Source organism: Microcaecilia unicolor, chromosome 4 (assembly GCF_901765095.1).
Source record: "Microcaecilia unicolor chromosome 4, aMicUni1.1, whole genome shotgun sequence".
Taxonomy (NCBI): Eukaryota; Metazoa; Chordata; class Amphibia; order Gymnophiona; family Siphonopidae; genus Microcaecilia; species Microcaecilia unicolor.
Window position 1 is genome coordinate 52,327,127 of NC_044034.1, and position 19,831 is coordinate 52,346,957.

At 42.5% G+C, this 19,831-nt stretch overlaps 1 protein-coding gene across 6 annotated transcripts in view; it reads left to right on the forward strand.

Moving 5' to 3' along the window:
• Positions 1-3,154: 3,154 nt before the first annotated feature.
• The window catches only part of YAP1 (Yes associated protein 1), a 252,226-nt gene continuing 235,549 nt past the window's right edge, over positions 3,155-19,831 (forward strand). For all 6 annotated transcript variants that reach the window (XM_030200236.1, XM_030200238.1, XM_030200237.1 and 3 more), the window contains exon 1: positions 3,155-3,843. In XM_030200236.1, the coding sequence (XP_030056096.1) occupies positions 3,631-3,843 (213 nt within the window). In that variant the 5' untranslated portion in view covers positions 3,155-3,630. The remainder of the gene's footprint in view (positions 3,844-19,831) is intronic.

Genomic DNA, 19,831 nt, shown 5'->3' on the forward strand with positions numbered 1-19,831 from the left:
AGTCGACAGTTTTTTCATTTTCCGCGCAGTGTGGCTATTTTTTCCTTCAGAGTTCTCTTTTGCAGAGTTCAGACAGATATGGGAACACAGAAAGGATTCCGATTTCTGGGCCAAGTTGCAGTTATTTTGAAGTTCTTATTTGGTTCTCTGTTTTTCATAGTGAGGATGGTTTCTGGTTGTTATTGGTTTCATATTTTTGACCTTGGTAAATGCTTATGAGTGACATACTAACTGAAGAAGGAGCTGGCCGTCTGGCATCACTGCCTTTAGTTTGCTTATCTTTATCTCTACCTGCTGGTAGGCGGACTTAACCCACTAGTTCCTGGATTCATCTGCTGCGTTAAAGGAAAGAAAATGATCAGGTAAGACATAATTTTATCTCGAATAGACCCCCCTATGTCATCTTTTTAATGCTGCATTAATTTTTAACTGAGCTCAGTGACCACTGCTGCCATTTCTTTTCTTTGGATTTTGCTTTTGTTTCTTGTGCTTTTATTAAGGATCCTCCATATACATTTGTGGGCTAAACAGAGATGGGAGAAATCATTTTTCTTTTGTTATTAGTTAATATTTTGTTTGATAATAATTTTCCTTACTTTTTCCCTCTATTATGCTCATATTCTGTACAAGTTTGTTACTTGGATAATTTGTTACATGTAATAAAGTTTTTTAAAAAAATGGACAGGAAATGCTGTACATTAAGTGGGATAGGGAAAAAGAGTTCATATGTTGGATGCAGGAGGTGAGAATTGAAAGAAGTTACTGGAAACAGAGAAGGGATATATATATATATATATATATATAAAGAGAGAAATATTACTTGGGGAGAAGATGAAAAGCTGTAGGTAAATTCAGTAAAAAGAGGGAGATCAAGGAGTGGATGGTAAGTAGGAAGAATAAAATATTAGTAGATAGAGAGAATTAAATGGAAACAAGCTAAGAGATAAATTTTGATATTCAAGATGGATGTAGAAGAGAAAGTGAGGAAGACAGGAGCAGAGAGCAGTGGCGTTCCTAGGGTGGCTGACAGCCGGGGCGGATTGCTGATGCGCCCCCCCCCCCGGGTGCAGCGTGACCCCCCCCCATCCCTGGTGAAAGGAAACCTCCCCCCGGGTGCATTTTTACCTGCTGGGGGGGGGGGGGGGGTGCCGCGCACCTGTCGGCTTCACTCATTCCCTGCTCTCTCTGCCCCAGAACAGGAAGTAACCTGTTCCGAGGCAGAGGGAGCAGAGAACGAGCGGAGCCGACAGGCGCACGGCACCCCCCCAGCAGCGTGCACCCGGAGTGGACCACCCCCACTGCCCCCCCCGCCCTTGGTACGCCACTGGGAGAGAGAAAAAGTATCAGATGGACTGGAAACCATGGAAAGACAATTAAGAGAAAGCAGAGGAAAGCAGAAACTGATACCAACATTAGAAAAATAAAACGGCTAAACAACAAAGGTAGAAAAATATATTTTTAATTTTTACAAAGCTGTGCTGCAATGTCGACACAGCCCATTCACTTTGAATGGGCTGTGTCAGCAACACACCAGCAGCCACTAGCGTGGCTTTGTAAAAGGGTGGGGATGATTTGAATACGTTGATTTTTGGAATTTACATCCACCATCTTTGTATTTTTGCACAGTACGTGGGGAGTTGCATCTCCTATTTCTGTGATGAAGTTCTGCATGCACAGTGTGGTTTCTTGGGGGTTCAGTTGAATTTTTGTGAATATATTTCTTTTTTTAATTTGTGGTCATTTATCTTGTACTGTCTGAGAGTTAATATATGTTCTGTGTGACTGAGACCAGGTATGCTGGTGGCATGGAGATTTTATTTAGGGTTGTTTAATAATCTGACTTGTTTAATTTTCCCATTAGGTCTATTGATGTTCTAGAGCAGTGGTTCTCAACTTTTCTTCTGTTGTGACACACCTGACAAACTCTATTCATGTGTGTGACACACTATATCATTTGGCAAAAGGAGGAGAGATTAAAAAAAAAAATTAGTTCAAAGTGGTAGAAGCATTCTCAAGCCATCTCCTCTTCTACAGCCCTTAGTAGTAGTTAATCATAGTCCCATGGGGAAGGAGCAGGAGCTCACATTTCTGGGCCAGGCTGCCAGTATTGGAGGAAGCAAGATGCATCATTTCCAGGTCAGGTTTGTGAAGCACAAGTAGGTTCAGGATACCAGGCTAGTTGCTGTTGAGAGGGGGTAAGCAGACCTATAACATTTCCAACTTGTGCTGAGGGGGTGGGGGGATAGAAATAGTGAATGGTTATAGGTATTTCAAGTACCTGGTTCCCTGCTTAGTACCCTCTCCAACTCTGTCAAATATTTGGTGACACATCTGTATGTCCCAATACACTGGTTGAGAACCATTTTTCTAGACTAGAGCTTTCTACAAAATGGTGCTGCTAAATCCTAGTGGTTGTTGTACCCATAGTGGGTACAAGTTGCCATGTAAGGGCTTTTTCCCCCCAGTGGCACCATTTTTGAAGAAGGCAGCCATCAGGACAGGAGCAAGTGGGGATTGAGTCTGCCCCCCTCACGTCAGTTATGGGGGGGGGGGGGGCTAAAGCGAGAGTTGGTTCAGGGTGCCACAATTCCCCATGCCGGCCCTATTGGTACCCACTATAAAATTCTACAGATAACGTGGCATAAATGTCTCGATTAAATCTATGGACATTTTTATAGAACAGGTATAAATCTTACCTGTGCACATATGTATTTTATAAACTGTTCACATAAATTGTGACTGCCTGCTCTGCCCAATTTCCATTCCACCTACATACCTTATTCGAATTCCGTGTACTTTTACGCAGGCAACTGGACTAATTTTATACAAAACCTGCACTGTGTTATGTACTAAAAAAAATTATAAATTTAACTCCTATGAATATACTATACTACGTAAGATAGGCTTTGTTAATTAAGCTCTGCTTCACTACATTGCAAATTGGCTGAGAACGAGCGCTTTTGTTGGGCTCCTCGTAGCTCACCACAGTTTTCATTAACAGTTTGGTTTACGCGTCGCGACGCCACTCCAGGTAAATTAGGAACCTTCGCTGCGCGCGCTTCGAAAGTTCCTCCCCCGGCGCCCGCAAGAGAGAGCAGCGAGCCCCTCCCCGTATGACGATATGTGCACGTCACGCCAGGAAAGTTTGGAGCTGGCGCCGGGAACGCGCGCAGGAACTTTTTTTTTTTTTTTTTTAGGGAAAAGTTTTGCGAAGTATTCGTTCTGCTTTCCGGCGACTTCCCTCAGTGTGACGGGTCAGAGAGCGGTCCCCGCGCACCCTCTTCCCTTCCCAGACGAGCTTTCACCTACACCGTCCTCTTCCCGGGGAAGCGGAGTCCGTCCGGCGGCAAGAGAAAAGTTCCCGAGAGAAAAAAAAAACTTTCGGCGCCGGGGGAGGGGAACAGCCGGACCAGAGGTGCTAGCGGCCGCCCAAGTTTCTCTCTCCAGTGCTGTAATGCGCGTGCTAGCCTGAGACTTGTTAGAACCTGGCCCCGGTCTCCTGCTATTCAAGGGCTTTTATCCGATCATACGGCCGGTGCTGTGTGCCCGCGGGGCATCGAGGGGTGAGCAACCAGTGGTGGGCCGGAGAGAACCCTCCTCCGCACCCTGCCCTCCCTCCCCCCTGCCACCATGGATCATAGCCAGCAGCCGCCGGCCCCGCCGCCTGCCGCGGGCCACCAGATCGTGCATGTCCGCGGTGACTCGGAGACCGACTTGGAAGCGCTCTTCAACGCCGTCATGAACCCCAAGAACGCCAATGTGCCCCAGACCCTACCCATGAGGATGAGGAAGCTGCCCGATTCCTTCTTCAAGCAGCCCGAGCCCAAGTCTCACTCCCGACAGGTAACGCAGCAGCCGGGCCCCGCGAACTGTGTCTGCAGAGAAAAGGCTCCAGTGCCTATAGAGTACGCCCTAGTTCAGAGCCTTAGTCATCTATCACTGCCCCGACGCAGACTCTGCAAACTTAAATAAGGCTGCATAGCCTTGTCCCCGCTCTGTAAAACTGCAGTGCTTTTATCTTGGCGAATCACTGCCCCCATAGTGTTATATATCCCTATTCGTACCTTCTACCCACATAAATTACATCCATTATTTTGCCAAATAACTTCATGTGAACCATACACTTGCCTGCAGTCTTTTCAAATCGCTGTTCCACGCATTTGCTATTCAGTGGGAGGAAAAACGAGAAAGTCCTATGTCTGCCCCGTTCCTCCTTTCGCAGCTCAGCCTACGATCCCTCAGGATAGGCAGGTGAAGCTGACTGTGTAGAAGCCAGTTTTTGTAGTTGCTGAGTGCCCTCAGTATTGAACATGCTCCATTTGTGTCCAGGGAGGGGTAATTTGGCCCCCCCAAATCATTTTGAAATGTTTGCACAACGGAACTTACTGCTACTGAAGAGTTAAAATTAGGGGTGCAGATTTCCATTTTATGTGTGAATAAAAAAACTTTCCTGTATCTTTTATCCTCGGTGCAATTTCTTGATAGTTGTGTATGTGTGGGAAGGCGTCCCCGTCCTTCCCACACATACATGCACTTCTAACGCCAAGCAACCCCCTCCTATCGGAGGGGTTGCTCAGTGCTCTGCCCCTTTGAAAGAATAGTCAGATTTCTAATACCATCTTAGTCATCTAAGAAAAAAAAATCAGTGCACGTTAAAGACCTTTTCTCCGCCCTCTTTACTTCCCCCAACAGACGTCTCCTTAGCGTTTGCAAGCTGCAATCCTAGAAGGAGGGGGATGGGGACTACTGCGGGGGAGGATGGACTTCATCCAGCTGGAGAGAGGAGCTTAGCTCTGCTTTCCAAGTGTTGGAAGAAAACGTAATGTAATCACAAAGTTGAAAAGTATATCTTGTACCTCCTTGTTGTTTTCTTTTGTCTTGCTATAGCAGTTTCTGACCCGAAACCAGCATGTTCCCAGACTTCTAGCGATGTTTGCTTTTTACCTGGTGTCTGCCACTGCTTCATCTCCACGAATTTGTGTTTTGTTTTTCTATTTTTAAGCTTACCATTCCTGCTTAAAAATAAGAAAACTATAATTAACATTTCTGTTAAGTGTAGTAGCGGGATTAACAAATGAGAGCCAGTGTGTCTAGTGGTAGAAAACATTTATTGTAGTTATAGCTTAAAATTATAAAGCTACTTTTTTAGCCTGCTTGCACTTTTCTAGATCACATTAATAGTCATTTCTGGCACAGTTGGGATTGATGCAGAAAGGCTTGTGGTAGAGCTAAAAATTGTGCAATGAAGAAAACTAATGACATTCAAGTTGTGTGTGTAGAACTTGAATAATCAGGGGATGCATGTGCACAAAGGTTCAGCAGTAAGCATGCCTTCTTGTGTGCATGTTTGAAAAGATGAGTCTATACATATAAATATAGAAACACAGTTACAAATATGTAAGCATAAGAGTATCCTTTCTGGAGGAAAACGCCTCGAGAAGCACCTCTCCCGTATTTATAGCAGGATGAGGGCTAGGACTTCATCATCATTGGCAGCCGCCGATGATGATGAAGTCCTAGCCCTCATCCTGCTATAAATACAGGAGAGGTGCTTCTCGAGGCGTTTTCCTCCAGAAAGGATACTCTTATGCTTACATATTTGTAACTGTGTTTCTATATTTATATGTATAGACTTGTGAGGAAACCAGTTCCCTTATAATACCTATAGTTTATCTCTTTATATCAATTGAAAAAGATGAGTTGCCAGCACACATCTGCGGCTGCTGTAAGAAACACAAATATTAGCCTTGTAAAAATTTCTTGCACAAAGGATGTTTGCAAAGCTGATATTTATGCGCAGTGCAGCTGCACATGTGTGTTGGCACTTTCATTTTTATTTAGACGTGCATATTTTCACTGTTGTCCTTCTGCGTGTGTTCTAAGGATGCAGATGCTTTTGTCGCAGGAAAAAAAGAGGCATTTAAATAGCAAAAAGGGCATGAAATCCTCTTGAAACACCCTACACTGGCAAATTTCTCATGTTATACATATCACAAAGCCACTGTTTCCTTCTGTGCATTGCTGCTTAATACTTAATGGTCTTACAGCCATACATTCTAGTGCAATGTGTAACCGTTTCTTCTTTGTGAGTTAATAGCCACACTCGACCCCTCTCTGCATTGCTCGGTCAGTACCGTGCCTGTACAGTTCATGGTAACAGCACTTGTAGCGGTTTTCTCAGTTGGCATCAGAGGATGTACTGTGTGGGTCAGGCACTTCCATTTTTCAAGATGATGGTGCCAGATGCAAGAGCGAGGAAGCATTGCTTCTGGTTGAGGTAGGGGGGAACACTTGAGAGGGTAACCTAGTAGACCATGGATATTTTCTTCAAAGAGAATAATAATCAGAATGAAAATTTTTGGTCATTAGTTCTTGAGAACTAGAACTAAAAATATCATTTTTTTTCATAATGAAATTTGGATAAGAATAAAAAATGTATTGACCTGAATAGAATAAGAACTGTAATTTAATAATCTCTGTTAAAGAACATTTCTTAAACTGGAACAAAAATTGTAAGTGATGTAGATTGTGCTTTCTATCCCTCCTACTTACGCTGGCGCACTCTTAGCAGTAGCTGGCAGGGATCCTAAGCTCTGCCAGCTGAAGATAATGCTGGAAACATAACTCTGTAGTCCACTGTGTCTCCCTGAGACCGGCAAACACATATGTTCAAGTTTCTGCTCGTGCTTAAAAACCCTGACCTCTGCTAACACCTGTACCTGCTTGGTTTTTGCACGTGTGCTGAAAACTGAGCATATGTGGTTGGCGGTCTCAGGGAGACACAGAGGCATATTTTCAAAGCACTTTGGGAGGCTAAGTTCCAACTTTGGGAGGCTAAGTGCTTTGAAAATGAGCTTGATTGTGGACTGAAGAGTAGCATCTCTAGCTATTGGTTTGGTTTTACACTGGAAAAATGCACTAAGTTATGTGTGTGTGATATTCTGAGGGCTGTTCTTGATATGCTTATAATTTGTTCGTTTTGCTGATAAAAAAAAAAGTGAACTGAAATTTTGTCATGAGTGTGAACTGAATAAGAACTAAAACTTTTGGGAAAGGACTGAATAAAAACTAAAATTAACATTTATTTATTTATTACATTTGTACCCCGCACTTTCCCACATAATGCAGTTTCAATGCGGCGTACATAGTAATTTGAAATACAAAGTTATAGAATTTTCAATAAAACAGTAAAACAATGTAAAGTTGGGCTTAGCAGTGTATGATAAGTTGAGCTTGATAATGTATGACTAGGATAAAAGAGGGTAGACGGGATAGGATAGTAAGAATTGGGAAAAAAGGGGTAAGGAGGGATAAAATTAAGGAGAGATGGGAAGAGAAGGATGGGGGATCAGTATTTAAGTCAGAACAGAATTGGGAGTGGAGGTTGGTGACAAAACTAAAATAAAATAAGAACTAAAATTTGTTTTACACATGAATAAGAAGTAGAATGAAAATGTTTTTCAAAACTAAAACATCCCTGACCTAGAAAACAAGAATTTCATTTTCTTAAGCTGGTGGAGAGGGGACAACCACTAGACTTCCAGGGCTTTTGAGGAGAGGGGGATGCAGAAAGTGACATGTTGGGAGGGAGGGGTCTCATCAGTGGGTCGTTGGGGAGGGGGCAGTTAGACAATGTTTTGCCAGTGGCTAAGAATGTTTCCATACCTGCATGAGGCAGTCACCCTCATGCACTGATAGGTACAGGGACATTTTGAAGTGTGCTGTGAATTATGGGTGCAGTTTTTAATGCAGCAGTAATTTGCATGCTTATTGCTTACTGCATAGGGCAGAATCAAAAAATTTTCATCACTAATTTTGCAGTAGATGTACGCTGAGCTGCCTCTACCATGGAGCACTCTGACTCAGCCTCGGAATATGCTTGTTTTATCTTGGCTTTTCTGGTTAGCAAAGCATGGCAGCTTGGGTCCTCCTGAATTCTGGTAATTTTCCCATTGAAATGGAAGTAAAATCAGTATGCATTTTTCAGCTCATACATTGCATAGGACTAACAAGAATTCAATTAGCTTTATAGAGTATTGTTCTGGAGTAGCACACAGACATTTTGCCATAGGTATACAATTAGAAGGAGTACCTGAAATGTAGATGCCAATGCTGAAGATTTATAGTTGTATGGAAGGATATTTGATTATAGGCAGCCAGGGTTTGTATTTATTTATTTATTTTTTAATTTGGAAGGGGTATTTTCCATATTTAAAAATGGATAAAATACTGTGCATAAATGCAGGTCTGTTCAGTTCCGATTTTTGCAGGAAATCATAAATATAGGACTAGATTTATTAAAGTGTTCCCGTGCATTAGTACACATTAAAAAATAGTTTCCATTGTATATTAGGGGTAGTCTTACTGTAAGCTCTTTTTACAAAGCCATCCCACGTGTCAAATGTGACAAAGCCCATAGGAATTGAATGGCCTGTATCGCATTTGCTGCGCCAGAATCGCTGGCACATCTTTTATAAAAGGAACCCTATGTTATCTTTTGAATATCATACAATTTTTATTAAGCTAAAAAAAATCTTTTGGAAATTGAGACAACTTTGAAGAATTAGTGTTTTACTCAATCATCATCATTTTTCATTGTTAGTATATTCTTTAGTGATCAATTGGACAACTGTAATGTACTTTATGTAGGATACTTTACAAAACTGAGATGATGGTTGCGGACATTGTAGAACATGTTTGATATTGAAGCTTTCACTGGTTACCTACAGAGGACCATAATTAAACTTTGTGCCACGTCTTTTGGGATTGTAATATGGTACAAATCAAATCAAAATTGGGGCTTTTATACCACTAAAATCTCCTTTTCAGGGTTCAGTGTGGTTTACGATTAGGGTATGATGATGAAATGTGTCAGGTAGGGATTGTTAATAGCTTGAGAGGGAGAAGGAACATGATCTGGATCTTATGAAGAGCGACTACAGTTGAGAAGGGAGGAGGGTGAGGTGTGAGTTATTAGGTGGTGGTTGGGAAGAAATAGGTTTTTAGTCTTTATCTAAAGCTAGTGTAGTTTTTCCTCTGTTCTGATTGTAATAGGAAGGGAGTTCCGTAGGGAGGTGCCGACCACTTGGAAGAGTGAGTTGAAGGTCTTCAGGAATCTAGTCCCCTTGTGGGATATAGTAGGTAGGAACAGTTGATCCTTTAGTCTTTTTGATTGGGCTAGGCATATTGATGAGATCGGGCAGGAGGTGATGCCTTACAGGATTTGGTAGTCTGTGGAGCCGAATTGGAGCCAGTGTAGTTTGGCCAGATGTGGCGAGATACTGTCATACCTGTTCAGTTTGAAGACTAGTCTAGCTGCTGCGTTCTGGATTAGTTGCAGTTTCTTTAGATATTGAGCTTTTATTCCCAGGAATAGGATGTTGCAATAGTCCAGATGTGGTAGGATCAGCATTTGTACCAATAGTGTGCAGGTTTTTTTGGTCAGAGTGGCCATACGAGTTGGAGTCGTCTCATTTTAAAATAGTGTTTTCTTCCATGACTGGTTGACATGGGATGAGTATATTACAGTGGAGTCTAGGAATACTCCAAGAACTCTGGCTTCAGATTTGACCGTGAATGGCTCGTCATTGTGCATCATGATTGAGAATGGGATCTGGATCTCTGGTTTCCAGAACCAAAGGATCTTTTGTTTTTTTTGAGGATTCAGTTTTAATTTGTTCTTTTTGCCCAGCCTTAGACAGAGTCCATCCCGATTGTATGACCTGGGTAGGGTTGTGGTGAAGTTGGAGTATTGGTAGTAGAAGTATGATGCTTTATACATCCATGGTTTCATTTATATCTGATTTGCACTTGAAAAATTCTTTTAACAGTGTGTTTCCGTTAATAAAGCAGGTTCACAGTCTTAGGGCTCTGTTTACTGAGAGTTTTCAAGAAAGGCGGGTTCTTCAAATAGTCCGTCTCAGTTATGCTCTGTATTGATGCCCTTCTATTGGGGCCCATGCAGTCAAACCTGTTCTTCCAGGGGAGGAAGAGAAGGGATTCTATTTCAGGTACTTCCTTGTGCCAAAAAAGACGGGAGAGATGCCTCCCATCTTAGACTTAAGGGCCCTGACCAATACTTGGTCAAAGAAAAAGTTTAGACTGGTTTCCCTTGATTCCCTTCTCCCCATGATTCAGGAACAAACCTCATGCCCATCCTGGCGAAAATGTACTTCATATCTTGGACTGCAAGTGAGCATTGACCTTTGGAGCATACTAAGCTGTATAGGCAATCCATTCCAACTTTTTCTTTCTTTTGATCCCAACAAGATTGGGGTTGCTATCGGTAAACACACACTTTCCAATTGGGTGGCAGACTGCATTTCTTTTATTTACGCCCAGGCTGGGCTGACTCTAGAGGGTCATGTCAAGGCTCACAATGTCTGAGCTATGTCTGTGTCAGTAGCCCATTTCAGGTCTCCCTGTATTGTGGAGATTTGCAAAGCTGCAGCGTGTTCTTCTGTCCACACATTTGCATCCCACTACTGCTTTGAGCAGAACACCTGATGTGTCATCCAGTTTGGTCAGACAGTCTTGCAGAATTTGTTTGGGGTCTAGAATTGAAATCCACCCTCCTAGGCCCGTTTTATTCTCTTCCAGAATGCATCTTCACAGCAGTGTATATATGTTTTCACGTTGACTGATTTTTTTTTTTTTTGTACTAATGTTTTTGGTGAGTCTGGCAGCTATGGATTTCCACATGAGAATTATATGGTCTGCTTGTTCTTGGAGAAAGCGAAGTTAGTTACCTCTAGCAGGTATGTTCCAAGGGCAGCAGGCCAGTTACTCTCACATACCCTCCCACCTCCCTAGGAGTTGTATTTAGTTGTTAGCTATGCTGTACTGCTGGTCCCACGCACATGAGTTGGGTAGGAAAGCACCTTCGCTTGTGCAGTGGGAGCACTGCCTCAGGTTCTTAAATGAATTTCCACACTGGGCTCCGTGGATGATGTCACTCCACGTGTGAGAATAATTGGTCTGCTGTCCTTGGAGAATACCTGCTACGGGTAAGTAACTTCACTCTATATTAAGATTGGGGGGAGGGCACAGTGTGCTAGCTTATATTTGGTTATTTTAAGGTAGCAAAATAGTGGTGGCCAGAAATGGAGGCATGTTAGGATGCACAGGGATAAGTATAATTAGTAGAAAAGAGGAAGCGGATGTCATGTAGAAGTCGGTGCAACCTTAACAGGAGTATTACATTCTGTTGAAGGACAAGGGGAAGATGCAACCCAGAAAAGTTTCTGTAGTAAAAGCCGGTCTGGATATCAGGGCATCGTCAATGAATATTCATGTGACCGATTTTATGCGGTGCCTCCATTGATGTAAATTATCTCACCATATTCATTGGTGATGATCTGAAAACTTGACTGGCTAGATGTGTTCTGCGGACCGAGTTGAGAACACCTGCTCCTAAAGGAAACGAGGAGAGCTGTGTTAGAGAAAACACCGGGAAGTTATTAATACACAAGAAGTGTAGAATAAGTAGTTAGGCGACTCAGTTATGAGAAAAAACTTTTTTTTGTGAAGTACACGGATACTACAGTTTAGATAACTTGCAGGTTTATAACAGGGCATCTTGAGTATTTCTGTGGTGTGGGGCTGACAGTTTGGTGCTGTAGGAGAATCGTGCTGTTTTACTTTTTGTCAGAAGCACTTTAGTTTGTAATTTGTTTCTCATGAACCACTAGTGAATCTGGACTAGAGACTGAAAATTCCTTGGCGCCTAGTATTGACTGGGATCCAGCAACAGCTGCCATTGCTACTGCTGCAGTGGCCTCAGGTCCTTTGAGGAGCTGTTCCTTATCAATATAGAAAAGAGCAAGGTGCAGGATAAAAGGGCTAGGACAAAATAAAAACAAATTAAAATAAAGGGAAAGGGGGATTGGGAAATAGGCTTTATACCAAGTCCCTTCTGAGGTTTACATTCAAAGCGGTTTACATATATTCAGGTACTTATTTTGTACCAGGGGCAATTGAGGGTTAAGTGACTTGCCCAGAGTCACAAGGAGCTGCAGTGGGAATCAAACTCAGTTCCCCAGGATCAAAGTCCACTGCACTAACCACTAGGCTACTCCTCCACCCGCTCAAACTTACAAAAAATAATCCAGAGATGAAAAAGGCAAGAAGCAAAAGAATAGATAAAACAAGAAAAGGCAAGAAGATTTACTCTGTGGTGAGTAAATTAATGGAAATGCTTCTAAACCAGAATAGTGAGGGTTCTGGATTCCAGTGGATTGGAGGATCCAAGGCAGCAAAGTTTCACCAGAGGTAGGTCTTGTTGGACAAATCCGATTCATTTCTTTGACTGGGTGACCAGAGATTTGGATTGAGGGAGAGCACTAGATGCAGTGTTTTTTTTAGATTTTAGCAAAGCCTTTGACTTAGTTCTGCATATACAACTTTATATATAAACACCTTTGATATGGATCGTAAAACAACTGACCAGGTTAGGACCTGATTGAGTGGAAGTGACAGAGTGTAGTGGTAAATGGAGCTCACTCTGAGGAAAGGGATGTTACCAGTGGTGTGCTGCAAAGTTTGGTTCTTAGACCAATTCATTTTATGGCAATTATATTTGTCACCACACACATTTAAAGAATACAATTGGACTGATTCGTTTTAACCTTTTTGTAAGTGATACTTTCTGAAGAGCTCTTTGCCTCCTTGCAGATGATACCAAAATTTGCAATAGGGTAGATGCCCCTGATGGTATGGATAACGTGAGAAGGTATCTAGTGAAGCTTTGATGAAAGCTACCAAATTCTGGACCAAAGATTATTGCTAAAAAAAAAAAAAAAATGCAGGGCCATGTATTTGGGTCACAAAAATCTGAGGGTGAAGTACTCTGTTCACGAAAGAGGAGTCGAACTTGAGTGTGATTGTATAAAAAAAAAAGGGTGATGGCAAAAGCCAGAAGGATGCTTGGGTGCACAGGGAGAGGAATGGCCAGTAGGAAAAAAGGAGGTGATAATGCCTCTAAGTCTCTGGTGAGTCCTGATTTAGAGTATTGCGTACAACTCTAGAGACACACCTTCAAAAAGATAGAGGATGATGTTGGCCCAGAGGGTGGCTACTAAAATGGTTGGTGGTCTTTGCCATAAAGTATATGGGGACAGACTTAACAATCTCAATATTTATGTTTTGGAAGAAAGGATAGAGCCATTTAATTCTGTGACATAAATGCATAGGAGTTGATTCTCTTTCAATTGAAAGGAAGCTACTACTACTACTACTTATCATTTCTAAAGCGCTACTAGAGTTACACAGCGCTGTACAATTTAACATAGAAGGACAGTCCCTGCTCAAGGAGCTTTCAATCTAAAGGACAAATGTACAGTCAATCAAATAGGAGCAGTCTAGATTTCCTGAATAGGTATAAAGGTTAGGTGCTGAAAGCAACATTGAAGAGGTGGGCTTTGAGCAAGGATTTGAAGATGGGTAGGGAGGGGGCTTGGCGTAAGGGCTCAGGAAGTTTATTCCAAGCATAGGGTGAGGCGAGGCAGAAAGGGCGGAGCCTGGAGTTGGCGATGGTGGAGAAGGGTACTGAGAGGAGGGATTTGTCCTGTGAGCGGAGGTTTCAGGTGAGAACGTAAGGGGAGATGAGGGGCTGCAGACTGAGTGCATTTGTAGGTAAGAAGGAGAAGCTTGAACTGTAAGCTCTGGAATGAGGGGCCATAGGATGAAGGTGAAAAGAGACACTTGAGAGTAAACTAAGGAAATACCTCTCCAGAGAATGGGTGCTGAGTGCATAGAATGGCTTCCCAGTGGAGGTGGTGGAGATGCTGTAAATTCAAAAAAGCCTTGAAAGGTTGTCCAAGTCAGAATGTCCCAAACAAATGTCCATCTTGCATGTATTTTTGAACAGGATACCACAGCCTGTTTGAAAATACATGAGATGAACATCTATGTGCAGGGAATGGCCAGCATGAGCATTCATTTTACAAACTGAAATGTCCAAATTTTGAACAAGGGAAAACAAGGGAGATGGACGTTTGTATAGCAGCATTCTTAGAAAATGGCCACACACATGTCCATGCAGAGCAGACAGTGGTTCATGCAGTGGACTGTAAACCAAGGGACCCAGGTTCACATCCTACTCTACCTGAATGTACAGCACTTCATTAGCCTTCAGGCATGCAGGTGTCTTATATTTAGGCACAGTAGGTGTTTTTCTGTTTCTGGAGGATTCACAATTACAAAAACAAAGAAGTAAAGTGGAATTTGAACCAGGGTCCCTTGATTTAAAGTTCACTGCACTAACTACTAGGCTGACCCTGAGTCCTGCTTACTGCTGTAAGAATGACAGCTTCAGCTATTATGGCCAGAGTCTGGTTATTCCCTTCGGGTTCCTCTTTCAAGGCAGAGGGAAGAGGACTGCAACCACAGGGGGATTAAGGTGGTGTCATGCCTTAATCCCTCCTGTGGACAGTTGCTCAATCAAAGCACCCTTCTGTAACCTGGATGTGCCTGAAACTGGCCTAAATAAGGGTGTCCTTGTTTAGACATGGATATTTCTTCCTCTTCGGTAATGAGTGTTGGATGTACAAATTTCAGGCCCTCCCTGGTCACAGCAAAACAGCAAAAGTAGAGGCTGACAAATGCGCAAACCAATAGGGAGATAATCTCAAAAAACAGTTTTGATATGAATATTCTGAATAAACTGTTTTTTGAGATTATCTCCCTACTGTTTTGCTTTGACTTTCCGTGGAGGCTCCTCCTGTCTTCTTGGATTTGCTCTTCACCTCCCTGGTCACACCCAGAACATGCCCCCTTTGTAAAATCGGTATTTGGATGTTTCAAGCACATGGGCGTCCACTCCGGCCTTTTTGAGCAATCCGTATGCTTTGAAAGTGAGCACCATGGTTTCTTAAGTGGGAATGGGACTGGCTAGGCTACATATGATCCTTATCTTCATTGTTTCTAAGTAAATCTGAAATTGGACAAACTAAAAATAGCAAGGCCCAAGAAATAGAGTTACAGAAAACAGTTTGATTAGCGCCCAAGTTTTGTTAACATTTTTTGTATCCCTGGTTTTCACTCAGGTTTTGTAACCACTAAGCACTGAATATGCACTTTAAGATGATGATGATAATGCTAGAATGTTTCAGTTATAGCTGTCTAACACGTTTCAAACTAGCATAGTTGTATGTTCTTGGGGGTTATTTCTAAGATGGCAGGTGATGTAACTCAGATTTTGAAATGTGTAACTTTTTATTTCTAAGTTCATTAATATGCAACTTTTGATGTGCTTGTATTAAGGAATTATATGTAGCAAAACATGAGTCCTAAAAAAACCCCAAGTCTACAAAATAGTAGCTCTCAAGATGGAGAGTGCTAATCTTTAGCATCTCCATGGAATTAATTGCTACAAAATGGCATTAGAAGCATATACAGAATGGAGCATAGTTTATCTGACGATCTATTAACTGGAGATTCTCATCTGTTTAAAGTTTCTTGGATTGATTTTTTTTTTCTAATCTAAATTGACACTTTTAACCTGCTTATTCCCTAAATAGGTTTTTAGTGGCTTATAATCTTAACCATACCATACATTAATAAAAATATTTATATAATAACCTTGAGATATCCAAAAATTCTAGCAAATTTGTCTGTGCAACCGTAGCAGTTAAATAAACCTTTCTGGCAGTGGAGAACCTGGCAGAAAAGGAGACAAAACACTATAATTTATTGTACGTCATTCCTATACAAAAATATAGCATGTGGGTATCCTTGCTCCTCACCTCACCTTATCCCACCATTTCTGGCAATTGTGCACATGGCTGACGAGCAGATAACCATTAAGTATCAAGGGACTAATGCAGAAAGCCTCAGTAGAGCATGTACCTTTGTACGTTGAAATTAGTGACCCCAAAATACTGTTGTATACTATGAGTAGTAAGCATCTGCAGCTCATTGCGCATCATCACTCTTCCTGTCTGTGCCTGAGCACCAATTGGCTTAGGCACCAACAGGAAGAGTGACTTAACTGCCAGTGACTTTTTTTTTTTTTTTTTTAATTCTGCTTAGTGCAATCCCTCTCTCTAAATGTGTCTAGTGGCGGCTCCTCCCTCCCGGAGCTTGAACGCCTGTTCCTCCCAATTAAAAAAAAACAACAAAAAACAAAAACCTCTCCCTGCCATCTAGTGGCTCCCATCTGGCCTCTGACTAATAATTCTAATCCCCAATCTCTGGTGTCTAGTGACACCCTATCTCCCACATTGTACCTTAAGTAGGCATCACTCCTGCATCTCATTAATTTTGCTTCTGGCTTAGCCACTTTGAAAAATGATGCTACCCAACCCTTCATGCTGCATCTTGGGATGCACTGGGAGGGGTCAGCCTGCCATACAAGGGAATTCCCAGATCAGGAAGGATAAAACTGAATATGTTTTGAACCTAACTACGTGAAGGATTTGTTTTGCTGCCTTTTAAACTAATTTGGTTGTGCATTGAAATGCCCAAGACACAACATCTGCTTTATTGACAAAGAAAAGCTACTAACGTAGCGCACTGATCGGACGTGAAACATCAGTGTCTGGTTTTCATTGGAGCAGCGGTGAGACCACCCAAATACTGCTAGCTGCCTTGTCGGCTGAGCACCCCAAAATGGAGGATCACTGGTTCTCTGTGATGCTACAAAAGGTGTTCCAGGAGATTATGATGACACACATGGCACCATGTTGAGATTTGGACTGTTTGCTTATAGTAGCTATATTTCCAAAAATGTCTTCAAAGTTAAGAATTAATTGAGAGTTAAACACTTAAATCACAGTGGAATGGGCTGACAGTGGCTTCAAGCACACACCTCTAAGGAAAAAGATGGATTCACATTGGTTCAAGGAGCAAAGATAAGTAAATATGATTTAAAACCACTGGTAACATTGTGATAAGGAACTGGAAGTGTGATTGATTGTATGGCGATTATCTTATCCTGTGTTGATGTTACTGACGTTTTAACATTACTATCTAGTGATTCTTGCGCATTAAAAATGTGTTAGTGGCCTAGTGGTTAGAGTGGTGGACTATGGTCCTGGGGAACTGGGTTCGATTCCCACTGCAGGCACAGGCAGCTCCTTGTGACTCTGGGCAAGTCACTTAACCCTCCACTGCACCAGGTACAAATAAGTACCTAAGCCGCATTGAGCCTGCCATGAGTGGGAAAGCACGGGGTACAAATAAAAAAAAACCCACAGAAATAAACATAATTAAAATAATACAATTAACAATTGTTCAGAATTTTGCTGTCACTGTGAATGCTCAGTGTTCATCCCCAGCTTTAACGCAGGCTTTCAGTCGCTTTGGAAACTTAACAGCCTTGTCGATCAGTCCCTATGGCAGGCTGTCCCAGATCATCTGCCATCACCTTGCCTGATTGTTGTTCTGATCAGAAATGCTTTTATGTTTAAACTGTTTTATTGACGATTATCACAGTACAAATTAACTTGGAATATTCATATAGCATTAATTGATAGACAAAACAACATTCTAGCAACATATTCAACATCGCCAAGCACTTTTCTTCCCCATTTTTCTCCCCCCTCCCCTCTTAACAATTCCTTGGCAAGTGCTAATATTAGATGTTAAATGACTTTTGTTCCTAATATCATACACTTTAAATACCTCGTTAGGTGAAATAGTGCTTACCATAAAATACCAGAAAACTAAACATCAAAGCTCTAGAGCATTGCCAAGCTTTAGCCCTATACATCTCACTCAACCCCTCCAACCCCCCACCCAATACCTCCCCCCCCTTGCAAGCAGAATACCGCTCTAGACTAATTTTACTACTCCAGGCTACCCATACTCTCCCATTATTCCACTATTTATCAGGCGTTAACAAGCAGACTACGTCCCCTCGGGCTAAGAATTTGCAGGTATGGCGTCCAAATCTGAAGAAAACGTACTCTGCGCTTAGGCGATTGTTTTGAATCTCTAGCCTCCCAAGAGGCCAGGAGATGCACCTGATTGCGCCAGTGCCAATAAGCTGGCCCCTCCGATGAGACCCAGTATTGCATAATGCATTTCCGAGCTACCAAGCTCAACTTCCTGCATAACATTATAGCAGGGGCACATAATGGAGCAAACGCTCTTGGTTGGTCCAACAGAAACTGCCTCTCCGTTCCTTGAATTCTATTCCCCAATCGAATCAAAAACCCTCTTACCCTCTGCCAGAACATGCGCACCTTGGGGCATTGCCATAATGCATGATATAATGAGCTGGGACCCCCTCCGCATTTAGAGCACCCCGAGTTGTCCGGCCCCAACATATGAGCCAGTTGTGCTTTAGACATATACCCCCGAAGGACCACTCTATAGCCACACTCCCTCAGCCTCTCATCTGTTACCAACGCCCGGATGCTCTTCAAGGTAGCTGACACATCCCATGTTGCCAGTGAGGTCCCAAGATCTTGTTCCCATTTCCGCTTAAGATCAACATATTGCCTCTGGGACCTACGCCTAGCCAGTGCCCCATACAATGCTGAAACCGATTGCTTCTCTGTCTGCAACTCCTCAAAGAAGACCCTTAAAAGTTCCCCCATCCACCCCCTCAGGGGTGCTTGGTTCAGGGATTTCATATAATGTCGGACCTGTGCGTAGGCAAATCTATTGCCCCAAGCTGATCCCACTTTATCCTGAAGAGCGTCAAATGTTATCATTTCCCCATTTTCCAATAACAGGTGTTCCAATCTTGTGATGCCCAGCCCTTGCCATCTGCCAAATGTCGGGTTGTCTATCCCTGCTTCAAAAACAGGATTACCTACGATTGGGATTTGATCTGTAACGTGTGGTTGGCCCCCCATCTGCCGCATCCACCACTGCCACGCCTCCCGAAGGGGCTGTAGTATTATGCTTTTTTTTAAATTTAGAAGGGAGTCGACTACGAGGTAAATGAAGCAGTGCTAATATATCATATGGAGCAAAAAAGGCTTCCTCCAAGCCTATAGGTGTATAATACTGCGTGGTATTCACCACATCTCCTAGGTGACGCAACAAACACGCCTGATTATATAGGAACACATCCGGGATACCCATTCCCCCCTGTCTCCAGCTCCCTATTAACATGTTTTGGCTAACTTTAGGCTTCTTGCCTGCCCAGCAAAACCGACTAAAAAGACGCATCATCCGTTTCAAATCAGTCCGTGATAGGCGCATGGGTAAGGTTTGAAGGACGTACAACCAGCGCGGAAACAGCACCATTTGGACTAAATGTATCCGTCCCATTAATGACAGTGGAAGATTCATCCAAGAATCTAATTTAGCCTTAGTATGTTCCAGTAAGATTTTAACATTCAACTGATATAATTCTGAAGTATTCATTGTGAGTCGGATTCCTAAATATTTAAAAGACTCTCTAGCCCATCTCAATGGAAATTCAGGATCCCATTCCCTCTGATTCACCTCTGGCGAAGCCAGAGCTTCTGACTTATCTAGATTGATTCGGAAGCCTGAGTAGTCTCCATATTCACTAAAGGTTTCCAATAACGTGTCTAAGGATTCCCTTGGGTTTGTGAGATGTACCAAAATGTCATCCGCAAATGCTGCGATCTTAAACATGTGGGTCCCTAAGCCCACTCCCCGGATCAAAGGGTTTGCCATAATATCTCTGATAAGGGGATCTAAAACTAAAACAAAGAGAAGAGGGGACAAGGGGCACCCCTGCCTTGTGCCTCTCCTGATACAGAAACTTTCCGACTCTATCCCGTTCACACTCAATGTGGCACATGGGTTGGCATATAAGGCATGAATTGCCTCAAAAAATCTCCCTGAAAATCCATAATGTTCCAACGTATCAAAAAGAAACTTCCAGTGAACCTTATCAAAGGCCTTT